Below are 14,879 nucleotides of genomic sequence, written 5' to 3'. Positions count from 1 at the left end.
ATTATGGTATTGTTGTGTATTGTTTTCATTAAAAAAATTAATAAATAAATAAATAAATAAAAATAAAAAAATCGTTTTTGAATCGAGAATCGTGTTGAATTGAAAAAAAAAAAATCGATTCTGAATCGAATCGTGACCCCAAGAATCGATTTTGAATCGAATCGTGGGACACCCAAAGATTCCCAGCCCTAATAAAAATAATAATCCTGTCCTTTTTAGTGGGCGAAACCCCAAAGAACACTCCATTTGAATAAAATACATTTCGGGCAAGGATGTCCACAGCTTGTTGTTTGTTTATTGCTTAAACAAGGCCAGCATCAGAACATTTGTAAGGTGGATTATACACATAAAACATTAAATTATGAAAGGTTACATTGCTATTACTTTATATTAGACTACGTATAACTAATTATTGTACGCCAACAGGATTTTGACAAGCTGCTGGATGCAATGAAGAGCACCCTGGCCGAGGACTCGTGTTCGGCCTTCGTCTTCAACTGCTCCAACGGCAAAGGAAGGACCACCACCGCCATGGTGGTCTCTGTGCTCACTCTGTGGCACTTCAACGTAAGACCCCCCCCCCCCCCCCCCCCCACCGACTCCTCGCTCACATTTCTGCCAAATTGTACTCAAATGACGATACTTTCTCGCTTACAGGGGTTTCCAGAATTTACAGAAGACGAGATAGTGAGCGTCCCTGATGCCAAGTATACAAAAGGAGAGTTTCAGGTACGTTTCCATGCACATGCAGTTATGATTTTATTTTGCTTAAACTGTTTAAACAAATAGTGGCAACTAGGGTTGTACAGTATACCGTTACTAGTATAGTATCGCGGTACTAATGAATCAAAATCGCCATATTTTTTTTTAACGGGCATGACGGCTCTTCGTCATGTTGTGACATTGCTGGTTTTACGAGCAGAGGAGCATGATCGGCAGCGCACAATCACAGAGTACTTACAAGCAGACACAGTTTGTAGACAGAAAAGGGAAAATGGACGCATTTTGGGCTAAAAATTGATGATAAAGGTGAAGCTATAACACTGAAACGCTCTCAGGAAGAGGTGCTTTAAAACATGCCCAGCTAGCCAGCAGCTAACGTCCATCCACAGTCTGCAGTGTTTTAGCTACTTCTAAATCACTAATCCTTGTCTCCATGGCGACAAATAAAGTACGTTTCTTACAAGTATCATCCCTGCAGGACGAGGAATAGCTAAACATGTTTCACTACACACCGTAGGAGGATACAATAGCTCACCGGCATTACAATGTAAACAAACGCCATGGGTGGATCTACACCTGACATCCACTGTAATGATACCAAGTACAAGAGCGTATCTAGTCGATACTACTATGATTACATCTATATTTTTTATCGTCATAAAATCTTTTTTCTTTTTTTAAATAAAATTCATATTCTGTAATTACTTGGTATCGGATTGATACCCAAATTAGTGGTATCATCCAAAATTAATGTCAAGTATCACACAACAGAAGAATAAGTGATTATTACATTTTAACAAAAGTGTAGATAGAACATGTTAAAACAGAAAATAACCAGATATTAACAGTAAATGAACAAGTAGATTAATAATAATTTCTTACAGTTTGTCCCTCATAATGTTGACAAAATAATGTCAAGTATCAAACAACAGAAGAATAAGTGATTATTACATTTTAACAAAAGTGTAGATAGAACATGTTAAAACAGAAAATAACCAGATATTAACAGTAAATGAACAAGTGGATTAATAATAATTTCTTACAGTTTGTCCCTCATAATGTTGACAAAATAATGTCAAGTATCAAACAACAGAAGAATAAGTGATCATTACATTTTAACAAAAGTGTAGATAGAACATGTTAAAACAGAAAATAACCTGATATTAACAGTAAATGAACAAGTAGATTAATAATAATTTCTTACAGTTTGTCCCTCATAATGTTGACAAAATAATGTCAAGTATCAAACAACAGAAGAATAAGTGATTATTACATTTTAACAAAAGTGTAGATAGAACATGTTAAAACAGGAAATAACCTGATATTAACAGTAAATGAACAAGTAGATTAATAATAATTTCTTACAGTTTGTCCCTCATAATGTTGACAAAATAATGTCAAGTATCAAACAACAGAAGAATAAGTGATTATTACATTTTAACAAAAGTGTAGATAGAACATGTTAAAACAGAAAATAACCACATATTAACAGTAAATGAACAAGTAGATTAATAATAATTTCTTACAGTTTGTCCCTCATAATGTTGACAAAATAATGTCAAGTATCACACAACAGAAGAATAAGCGATTATTACATTTTAACAAAAGTGTAGATAGAACATGTTAAAACAGAAAATAACCAGATATTAACAGTAAATGAACAAGTAGATTAATAATCCATTTTTACAGTTTGTCCCTCATAATGTTGACAAAATAATGTCAAGTATCAAACAACAGAAGAATAAGTGATTATTACATTTTAACAAAAGTGTAGATAGAACATGTTAAAACAGAAAATAACCTGATATTAACAGTAAATGAACAAGTAGATTAATAATAAATTTTTACAGTTTGTCCCTCATAATGTTGACAAAATAATGTAAAGTATCAAACAACAGAAGAATAAGCGATTATTACATTTTAACAAAAGTGTAGATAGAACATGTTAAAACAGAAAATAAGCAGATATTAACAGTAAATGAACAAGTGGATTAATAATAATTTCTTACAGTTTGTCCCTCATAATGTTGACAAAATAATGTCAAGTATCAAACAACAGAAGAATAAGTGATTATTACATTTTAACAAAAGTGTAGATAGAACATGTTAAAACAGAAAATAACCAGATAATAACAGTAAATGAACAAGTAGATTAATAATCCATTTTTACAGTTTGTCCCTCATAATGTTGACAAAATGATAGAATGATAAATGACACAATATGTTACTGCATACGTCAGCAGACTAATTAGGAGTCTTTGTTTGTTTACTTACTAATAAAAGAAAAGTTGTGTAGTATGTTCACTATTTTATTTAGGGATTACATTGCAATAAGAAACATATGTTTAATGTACCCTAAGATTTTTTGTTAAAATAAAGCCAATAATGCTATTTTTTGCCGTCCCCTTTATTTAGAAAAGTATCAAAATACATTACGGTACCGGTACCGGTACCAACATATTTTTATTGAGACAACCCTAATGGCAACGTTGTATCATTTGATGACATACACGAACGAGCAAGCCTGTATTGTGTTCCAGTGAGAACATGTGTTTATTATCCAAATGTTTGTTGCTTGTGTAAGGTTAATTTATAGTGTCTTGAAGAGGGCTGTACCGATCTAATCTTGATATAGGATATCGTTGTGATACCAGCAAAAAAACAAGTATCTTACATCTAAAATAACCTATATAAGCACCATGATACAAGCAGTCTTGCAGCGTGTTTACATGTGCAAAGCTGGACAGACAGTTAACAAGTCATTTACAAAAGGTATACATGGTAGGCTATAGGCAACTAGGAGCTAGCAGCCACACAACAGCTAAGCACACAATTGCACACTCACTAGACATACGTAACAGGGCAAGGGTGTCCAAACTTTTTGACTTGGAGGCTGCATTGGGCTAAAGAAATAACCAACATATGTGTACATATTTTGTGTGTGTGTATATATATATATATATATATATATATATATATATATATAGATAAATATATACATTACCGTTCAAAAGTTTGGGGTCACATTGAAATGTCCTTATGTTTGAAGGAAAAGCACTGTACTTTTCAATGAAGATAACTTTAAACTAGTCTTAACTTTAAAGAAATACACTCTATACATTGCTAATGTGGTAAATGACTATTCTAGCTGCAAATGTCTGCTTTTTGGTGCAATATCTACATAGGTGTATAGAGGCCCATTGCCTAATGCAGTGTTTTTCAACCACTGTGCCGCGGCACACTAGCGTGCCGTGAGATATTGTCTGGTGTGCCGTGGGAAATTGTGCAACTTCACCTAATTTATCCCAAAAATATTTTTTTGCAAATCAAAAATTAGAATCTGCCAATAATGTGCCGTTGCTTAGTGTTTGTGCTGCGTAAAACTCGGCAGGGTAACCACGTAATACTCCATGTCAGTATACTGACAGCCACCTATAGGTGGCAGCATTGCTTTGTAAAAGTCGGAATGTGTCGGGTGAGACGAGGATGGTTTGTTGTGATCCTGATATGCAGACCACAGTGGGAGGCAGGGTGCAGGTAAAAAGGGTATGTAATGCTTAAACCCAAAATGAACGAAAGGAAAAGGCTCTGCAAAACAAAAGTCAAACTGAACTGCATGGCTACAAAGTAAACAGAGACAGAATGCTGGACGACAGCAAAAACTTACGGTGTCCACAAAGTACATCCGTACGTGACATGACAATCAACAATGGCCACACAAAGAAGGATAGCAGCAACGTAAATAGCCTTGCTTGCGAACACAAAGCAGGTGCGCGAAATAGCACTCAAAGGAAGACATGAAGCCACTACAGGAAAACACTGGCAAAACAGGAAGGGCCACCAAAATAAGCAAGACAAGAACTAAAGCACTTCACACAGGAAGACACCAACACACTCGAAATAAGACACGACGACTTGGTGGAGTTAATTTTTTAAAGTTTTCTGCTGGTGGTGTGCCTCCGGATTTTTTTAATGACAAAAATGTGCCTTGCCTCAGAAAAGGTTGAAAAACACTGTTCTAATGGTACAATGTGTTTGCTCATTGGCTCAGAAGGCTAATTGATGATTAGAAAACCCTTGTGCAATCATGTTCACACATCTGAAAACAGTTTAGCTCGTTACAGAAGCTACAAAACTGACCTTCCTTTGAGCAGATTGAGTTTCTGGAGCATCACATTTGTGGGGTCAATTAAACGCTCAAAATGGCCAGAAAAAGAGAACTTTCATCTTGAAACTCGACAGTCTATTCTTGTTCTTAGAAATGAAGGCTATTCCACAAAATTGTTTGGGTGACCCCAAACTTTTGAACGGTAGTGTATATATATATATATATTATATGTTGGATATATAATGAATGATTAATATAATTGGATATGAAGAGTATGCGAAAGTTCGACTCCCACCGTGTTTACTTTTGTGACGACCTTGCATTCAATCAGAAACATCAAACAGCTAAAATGTGCCAAACGTGGGTAAGTGTGGAGAGTGTTTTGCATTTCTACTGTCATGCATTGTAGTGGCTTTAAATTGGTGTCATTTTGAACTATATGTAGTGGTTTGATGTTTTTTATAATAACCGCAATTTTTGTGTTTGGTTGCAGTCTGCGGGGTATGAGTGGGAACGGTTGTTTGAATTGGGTCATATAGGCGAATGCTGTGCTGTATGAACATTAAAAGGAAATTCATGGTCATTGACCTGATTTTCTCACGTTGTCTACAAGGTGATGGCCCAATTGTAGCAATTAGACTGGCAGCTTCTTAAAGTAAAGCTGTTAGCACCCAGTGGGCCAGATTCCTTATTGAAGGCGGGACGTCTCGTGGGCAAAACTAGGGATGGCTTTTTGCCGATATCCGATATTCCGATATTGTCCAACTCTTTAATTACCGATACCGATATCAACCGATATATGCAGTCGTGGAATTAACACATTATTATGCCTAATTTGGACAACCAGGTATGGTGAAGATAAGGTACTTTTTTTTTAAAATAGTAAAATAAGATAAATAAATTAAAAACATTTTCTTGAATAAAAAAGAAAGTACAACAATATAAAAACAGTTACATAGAAACTAGTAATGAATGAAAATGAGTAAAATTAACTGTTAAAGGTTAGTACTATTAGTGGACCAGCAGCACGCACAATCATGTGTGCTTACGGACTGTATCCCTTGCAGACTGTATTGATATATATTGATATATAATGTAGGAACCAGAATATTAATAACAGAAAGAAACAACCCTTTTGTGTTTTTGAGTGTAAATGGGGGAGGGAGGTTTTTTGGGTTGGTGCACTAATTGTAAGTGTATCTTGTGTTTTTTATGTTGATTTAATAAAAAAAAAACGATACCGATAATAAAAAAACCGATACCGATAATTTCCGATATTTTGTATAGGATTCTACGGGGTACCATAACTTCCGTTACTCTGACTTCGTCACGCGCATACGTCATCATACCGCGACGTTTCAGCCGGATATTTCCCGGGAAGTTTTAAATGTCACTTTATAAGTTAACCCGGCCGTATTGGCATGTGTTGCAATGTTAAGATTTCATCATTGATGTATAAACTATCAGACTGCGTGGTCGGTAGTAGTGGCTTTCAGTAGGCCTTTAACCCAATGCCACAGATAGATTCCAGTTCCAGCTATTGAATAATGCCAGGTGGTTTATGTTGTGGTCATCTGCAATCACACATTTCTAGTTAAATAATTATTATTCTATACCAGTGGTCCCTAACCTTTTTGTAGCTGCAGACCGGTCAACGCTTGAAAATTTGTCCCACGGACCCGGGAGGGGGGGGTTTGTGGTTTTTTTTTGTTTTTGTTTTTTTCATAAAGAAATACAATCATGTGTGCTTACGGACTGTATCCCTGTGGACTGTATTGATCTATATTGATATATAATCTATATATTGTGTTTTTTATGTTGATTTAATAAAAATAAATAAATAAAAATGTTTCATTTCGTGTGGCCAGGTGGTTGGGGACCACTGTTCTATACTACATGTCAGTGTGTTGGTTAAGTAGACTGAACATTTCCATGTGGATTAATAGAAACCTTTTTCTCTTCGAAGTGCTGTCCTGCTTTATACCAATGAACCTTTAATAGACCCTACCAGCCAAAGAGCCCTTTTCTTACAACGTCTTCATTTTAGCCTTGAGTGAAAGTTGTAGCCATTCATTTGCCCCCCGGCCGCCCGAATGGAAGCCTGCGGGTGGTGTCTCTTTGCAGTTTAACCCCATGCTGTGGGAGGCAGTCAACACGTAGCAGCCAGGCGTGTATCTGGGATACGCAGAGGTGGTCGCCACAGAAACCGTAACCTGTTTTCTCTGGCTTGAGCCTCTGAAGGATGCGTGACGGTCACACAGGGATCTTATCTTACTCAGACGTGTACAGGAGGCCATTTTCAATAATGATGTGCTCATAGCAGGAACGTAAGAGGTGTCGTGTGTTCATCCAGGAAATAGCATTGTTGTTTAGAACCATACACTGTCATTTACAGTATTTTTTTGTCATTTTATTCTGGATAAAAATACATAATTTTCTGCCTCTAACAGCAATATTGGAAAATGATCCTAATACTCAGGTGTGTCCAAATGTTCTGTGCACAGGTGGTAATGCAGCTGGTGCGCCTGATCCCCGACGGCCAGCGGATGAAACGCGAGGTGGACATGGCCCTGGACTTCGTCTCGGAGACCATGACGCCCATGCACTACCACCTGAGGGAGATCATCATCTGCACGTACAGACAGGTCAGCCTCACTCTGGCACTCACTCCCAGCTCCACGCCCCCCCTCCCATCGAATAAGCGCCAGTGCACCTAACGCCCCATAGAGGGCGTCAGGGAACTTATTTTTCCTCCCCTACCGTCTGCGCTGCAGCTCGGCGCCTGCGCGCGCACGAATGAGAGGAATGCGCCGCGCTCAGCAAGCAACGGGCTGCGGAGCGTGGAAAAATTGATTATGATGTAACTTAATGGAATTCCTTTTGAGGCTCTGCATGAGAATGAGCCAAAAGAAGCAGGAGAGGAAATGAAATCCTCCTTCATATCCGTCGCAGGGTTCATAAAGTGTATCTGTGTCCACTGTTGTTTCATTTAGGTACAAATAGTCCATGGCAATCCATTTCTTCGGATTTCCAAACAAGGTTTTTCCACTATTATTACCTATGCAGGGAATTTTTATTTAAGAAACTTAACTGTTAGTTTAAAAAAAAACCTGCATGATGAAGCTATAATAAAATAAAACAACTCATCCTTTGAAGTCATATGACAGATATGTAGAGGTGAGGCAACAGGACACTTTGGGGTTTCGGCCAAGATTTTGTCCCGGTTTTTTGTGTTCCGTCTCCATATCGTCGGGCCAAACTTAACAATGCAGTCTGTTTGCCCGTGTACTGTACCATTCTGCAGAATAGAGTGCCGAAACTAAACTAATCCCACACGTTGGTTTCTGTACAACCTCAAAATAATCCACCCTGCACTGCAAAAACTGAAATCTAAGTAATATTAAATATCTCAAATAAGGTTGATATTTGCTTATTTTCTCACTGAGCAGATTTTATGTTAGAGTGTTTTACTTGTTTTTAGGGTTTTGGTCCTAAATGATCTCAGTAAGATATTACAGCTTGTTGCTGAGATTGTATTACCTATATTGAGTAAAACATGCTTGAAACTAGAATATCAACTGATGCAAAGCTGTGTCATCAACACTCACAAGTATAAAACTATATTACCAAATAGTAGCCCGGGCGTTTATTTCGCAAAATCGATTTTGGAGACAGGCGTTTAAAAGAAGCAGGCGGTTATTTGCACAAGGCTTTTATTTATTTTTGCACCAGCCTGCACCAGGCCATTATTTGGTTACAATGGTTACTGTCCAGTATTTTTTTTTTCGTACAAAAAACTTTAAATGTAAAAGCTATTGTAAACATACAAACAAAAAAACAAGAGATCAACATGAGGTAGGCTATCAAAAGACAAGAGATCAACAAGGCCTCAACATGGCAGTAGTGCAACAATTGTCAAATAGAATACCAATACTAAAAATGAATACACTTTTTAAATAAAGCAGCCTACCGGGAAAAATCAAATGATGGTACCAAGTACTCAAGTATAAAACCCACCATCAAAACAGAACAATAATACTGTCACTTAAATAAAATAAAGGCTACAGTACTCCAAGTTTTAAATAAAGAAGCATAGAGGAAAAATCAAATTATGGTACCAAGTACTCTATAAAACCATCAATAAAATAATACTGCAGCAAACGCAACCCCAGTAGCATTTTAATCTAAATTATGCAAATAATATTTGGACATAGGCGGTTATTTGCCCAAGGGCGTTTATTTGGTAATATACGGTACTTTTATATAATTAATATATTAATAATTTCTTACTTCAAGCATGAAAAAAAAAATCATGATGCCGAGCGCGTATCATTATGTCAAGATAATGGCACTAGCATTTACTTAATTTAAGAATATTTTTCAACATATTGAGCAAAAAAGTCTCTTTTTTTTTTCTACCAAGAAAAGTGCACTTGTTATTTTCGTGAGAATGTACTTATTTTAAGGTAGTTTTGGGTTCATTGAGGTTAGCTAATTTTACTTGTTTTGGAAAGTCTTGACAAGCCGAATTTTCTTGTTCTTTTGGCTAGGGATGTCCGATAATGGCTTTTTGCCGATATCCGATATTCCGATATTGTCCAACTCTTTAATTACCGATACCGATATCAACCGATACCGATATATGCAGTCGTGGAATTAACACATTATTATGCCTAATTTGGACAACCAGGTATGGTGAAGATAAGGTACTTTTTAAAAAAAATTGTAAAATAAGATAAATAAATTAAAAACATTTTCTTGAATAAAAAAGAAAGTACAACAATATAAAAACAGTTACATAGAAACTAGTAATGAATGAAAATGAGTAAAATTAACTTTTAAAGGTTAGTACTATTAGTGGAGCAGCAGCACGCACAATCATGTGTGCTTACGGACTGTATCCCTTGCAGACTGTATTGATATATATTGATATATAATGTAGGAACCAGAATATTAATAACAGAAAGAAACAACCCTTTTGTGTGAATGAGTGTAAATGGGGGAGGGAGGTTTTTTGGGTTGGTGCACTAATTGTAAGTGTATCTTGTGTTTTTTATGTTGATTTAATAAAAAAAAACGATACCGATAATTATCGGCCGATATATGCGTTAAAATGTAATATCGGAAATTATCGGTATCGGTTTTTTTATTATCGGTATCGGTTTTTTTTTGTTTTTGTTTTTATTAAATCAACATAAAAAACACAAGATACACTTACAATTAGTGCACCAACCCAAAAAACCTCCCTCCCCCCATTTACATATCTACTTTTGGCAGATAATTTTGCTTAGTTCAATACCCCTAATTTTTTTTTTTTTTTTTCTTGTTTTTGAACACTGACTTTTTGCAGTGTGGGACCAAAAAAAAATGGTTGCGCGTGCCTGCACTTTGATAAAGATGGTGAGAAACACTATTGAATTCAAGAAGGAATCAAAGTACAAACGTCGGCGTGGCTCTCCCCTGCCCTCTTCGCCATCAAGAGTTTTCAATAAAGGGAAAAAGTAATGTTAATGTTACGGTTGGGTCGCATGTTTATGCGTGGGCCGTTCTCCCAGGATGCAGACGGAAACTCCGGAGGCAACATGCAGGTAGGACAATGATTTATTCTCACAAATCGTACAAAAATACAGGAAACAAACAAAAGAGACACGTGTACCGATCGCACAGGGAGGTAAGGGAAAAACTTAGCACAGGAATCTTGAGCAAGGAAACATGAAATCATCCAACGTAACTGTTGCTTACAGCAAACAAAGAAACCAGACTGAGTGTGGCGCACAACGTGAATAAGTAGCTCTCTGATTAATGCCCGGCAGCAGGTGAGCGTGCCGAACACTAATCACAGGCAGGTGAAACCAGTCTGCACCCATGGCAACCAAAACACAAACCCAGGGCTGCTCAAAACGGGAACTGAGGGAGTCAAAAATTAGACAACACATGATCCGGGCAACGGATCATGACAGTTAAATGTTCATTTATACATTTTATTCATCATTTGTATGTATTTTGCATAGTTTTCTGCCCGTAAAGCTATAATTATTGTCTATAAAACAGGTTTTGTGATACAATAATTACAAGAATCCCTGGTTTATCTCTGTTAATTGGTTCCGGTAAAAAAGGAATTTTCCGCAAAATAGGAATCATTGATAATAAATTGGATATTTTCATAGCTAAAGCATTAAAAAACTGTTTACTACCTTCTAAATACATTTTTTAACATTATGAGAGTCCTCCAGACATGAAATACGACTCCTTTAATACAATATTGTCATGATCCGTGGCCCGGATCATGTTTTTGTTATATTCTGTTAGTTTTGGACTCCCTGAGTTCCTGTTTTGCTTTTAGTTACCATGGTTGCTTATTATTTTCACCTGCCTCTGATTGGTGTTCGGGACGCTCACCTGTTCCCCGAGCACTAATCAGAGGCGTTATTTAAGCCTGCCTTTGCCGGTGAGTTTGCTTCTTACCACAGTTACGTGAGTATTCCTTATCTCTAGTCTATGCCAAGTGTTAGCTTTAGCTTCGAGTGCGATCGGCACGTTGTCCCTTCGGCTTGTTTTCTGTTTTTGTACTTCTTTGATTTCTTCGAGAATAAATCATGTTCCTACCTGCACGTCCTGTCCGGAGTGGTCCGTTTGCATCCCGGGGGAACGAACCCCGGAGTAAGCTGCGACCCCCCACACGTGACAGAATGAAGCCAGCCCGACTGACCGGCAAAGGCAGGCTTAAATAATGCCTCTGATTAGTGCTCGGGGAACAGGTGAGCGTCCCGAACACCAATCAGAGGCAGGTGAAAATAATAAGCAACCATAGTAACTAAAAGCAAACAAGGGTGCACAAAAACAGGAACTAAGGGAGTCCAAAACTAACAGAATATAACAAAACCATGATCCGGGCCACGGATCATGACAATATTGTATTAAAGGAGTCGTATTTCATGTCTGGAGGACTCTCATAATGTTGAAAAATGTATTTAGAAGGTAGTAAACAGTTTTTTTATGCTTTAGCTATGAAAATATCCAATTTATTTATTTAAATAAATAGGCAGGTGAAAATAATAAGCAACCATAGTAACTAAAAGCAAACAAGGGTGCACAAAAACAGGAACTAAGGGAGTCCAAAACTAACAGAAAATAACAAAAACATGATCCGGGCCACGGATCATGACAATATTGTATTAAAGGAGTCGTATTTCATGTCTGGAGGACTCTCATAATGTTGAAAAATGTATTTAGAAGGTAGTAAACAGTTTTTTTATGCTTTAGCTATGAAAATATCCAATTTATTTATTTAAATAAATAGGCAGGTGAAAATAATAAGCAACCATAGTAACTAAAAGCAAACAAGGGTGCACAAAAACAGGAACTAAGGGAGTCCAAAACCAACAGAATATAACAAAACCATGATCCGGGCCACGGATCATGATAATATTGTATTAAAGGAGTCGTATTTCATGTCTGGAGGACTCTCATAATGTTGAAAAATGTATTTAGAAGGTAGTAAACAGTTTTTTTATGCTTTAGCTATGAAAATATCCAATTTATTTATTTAAATAAATAGGCAGGTGAAAATAATAAGCAACCATAGTAACTAAAAGCAAACAAGGGTGCACAAAAACAGGAACTAAGGGAGTCCAAAACCAACAGAATATAACAAAACCATGATCCGGGCCACGGATCATGACAATATTGTATTAAAGGAGTCGTATTTCATGTCTGGAGGACTCTCATAATGTTGAAAAATGTATTTAGAAGGTAGTAAACAGTTTTTTTATGCTTTAGCTATGAAAATATCCAATTTATTTATTTAAATAAATAGGCAGGTGAAAATAATAAGCAACCATAGTAACTAAAAGCAAACAAGGGTGCACAAAAACAGGAACTAAGGGAGTCCAAAACTAACAGAATATAACAAAAACATGATCCGGGCCACGGATCATGACAATATTGTATTAAAGGAGTAACCTTCAGCTCTCACTGGATCGGTTCGCAGCCGAGTGTTCAGCGGCTGGAATGAGGATCAGCATCTCCAAATCTGAGGCCATGGTTCTCAGCAGGAAACCGATGGTTTGTACAGTCCGGGTAGGGGACAGGACTCTGTCCCAGGTGGAGGAGTTTAAGTATCTCGGGGTCTTGTTCACGAGTGAGGGAAAGATGGAGAAGGAAATCAGCCGGAGAATCGGAGCAGCTGGGGCAGTATTGCAGTCTCTCTGCCGCACTGTTGTGACGAAACGGGAGCTGAGCCAGAAGGCAAAGCTCTCGGTCTACCGAGCTATCTACATTCCTACTCTCACCTATGGTCATGAAGTGTGGGTAATGACCGAAAGAATAAGATCGCGGATACAAGCGGCCGAAATGAGTTTCCTCAGAAGGGTGGCTGGCATCTCCCTTAGAGATAGGGTGAGAAGTGCAGTCACCCGAGAGAGACTCGGAGTAGAGCCGCTGCTCCTTCGCTTGGAAAGGAGCCAGCTTAGGTGGTTCGGGCATCTCGTGCGGATGCCTCACGAGCGTCTCCCTAGGGAGGTCCTCGTTGCACGTCCCACTGGGAGGAGGCCCCGCGGCAGACCAAGGACCAGATGGGGGGATTACATCTCCTCTCTGGCCTGGGAACGCTTCGGGATTCCCCAGGAGGAAGTCGCAAATGTTGCTCTGGAGAGGGAAGTCTGGGGGTCTTTGCTGGAGCTGCTGTCCCCGCGACCCGATTCCGGATAAGCGGTTGAAGATGGATGGATGGAAGGAGTCGTATTTCATGTCTGGAGGACTCTCATAATGTTGAAAAATGTATTTAGAAGGTAGTAAACAGTTTTTTTATGCTTTAGCTATGAAAATATCCAATTTATTTATTTAAATAAATAGGCAGGTGAAAATAATAAGCAACCATGGTAACTAAAAGCAAACAAGGGTGCACAAAAACAGGAACTAAGGGAGTCCAAAACTAACAGACTATAACAAAAACATGATCCGGGCCACGGATCATGACAAATATAGTAATGCTACCTGAAGCTGAGCCAATCAGTGGCTACAATACTGAACTGTCACGTGGGGGTCGCATATTTGTGCGGGATAGTTCCTCCAGTGCAACACGAACACTCCGGACAAAAACGTGAAGGTAAGAGATGGTTTAATTAACATAAATCATAGCCAAACAGAAAACAAGCAAAAGAAAAGCGTGCCGATCGCACGGGAAGCTAAGGCTAACACTAGCACAAGAGTCTGGAACAAGAAGGGGGCGGCATGGCGTAGTGGGTAGAGTGCCCGTGTCAGAAACCTGAGGGTTGCAGGTTCGCTCCCCGCCTCTGACCATGCCGTTGTGTCCTTGGGCAGGACACTTCACCCTTGCCCCCGGTGCCGCTCACACCGGTGAATGAATGTTGAATGAATGATAGGTGGTGGTCGGAGGGGCCGTAGGCGCAAATTGCAGCCACGCTTCCGTCAGTCTACCCGAGGGCAGCTGTGGCTACGAAAGTAGCTTACCACCACCAGGTGTGAATGAATGATGGGTTTTTAACATGTAAAGCGACTTTGGGTACTTAGAAAAGCGCTATATAAATCCCAGGTATTATTATTATTATTATTATTAGAATACAGAAAACGTGACTGATGCTTACCGCAAACAAGGAGAACAGGACGAGTGAACAAAAAGGCAGATTCAAAGGCCTACTGAAATGATTTTTTTTTATTTAAACGGGAATAGCAGATCCATTCTATGTGTCATACTTGATCATTTCGCGATATTGCCATATTTTTGCTGAAAGGATTTAGTAGAGAAAATCGACGATAAAGTTCGCAACTTTTGCTCGCTGATAAAAAAAAGCCTTGCCTGTAGCGGAAGTAGCGTGACGTCACAGGAGCTAGTATTCCTCACAATTCCCCGTTGTTTACAATGGAGCGAGAGAGATTCGGACCGAGAATGTGATGATTACCCCATTAATTTGAGCGAGGATGAAAGATTCGTAGATGAGGAACGTTACAGTGAATGACTTGAGAGACAGCGATGGACGTATCTTTTTTCGCTCTGACCGTAACTTAGGTACAAGCTGGCTCATTGGAT

At 38.3% G+C, this 14,879-nt stretch overlaps 1 protein-coding gene across 3 annotated transcripts in view; it reads left to right on the top strand.

The window, feature by feature from the left end:
- The window catches only part of pald1a (phosphatase domain containing paladin 1a), a 192,896-nt gene that overhangs the window by 88,604 nt on the left and 89,413 nt on the right, over window positions 1-14,879 (top strand). For all 3 annotated transcript variants that reach the window (XM_062055453.1, XM_062055452.1, XM_062055451.1), the window contains exons 16-18: window positions 427-567; window positions 658-729; window positions 7,336-7,476. In XM_062055453.1, coding sequence (XP_061911437.1) covers window positions 427-567; window positions 658-729; window positions 7,336-7,476 — 354 coding nt within the window. The remainder of the gene's footprint in view (window positions 1-426; window positions 568-657; window positions 730-7,335; window positions 7,477-14,879) is intronic.

Source organism: Entelurus aequoreus, linkage group LG08 (genome assembly GCF_033978785.1).
Source record: "Entelurus aequoreus isolate RoL-2023_Sb linkage group LG08, RoL_Eaeq_v1.1, whole genome shotgun sequence".
NCBI lineage: Eukaryota > Metazoa > Chordata > Actinopteri > Syngnathiformes > Syngnathidae > Entelurus > Entelurus aequoreus.
This window is presented reverse-complemented; position numbering and strand designations above follow the sequence as displayed.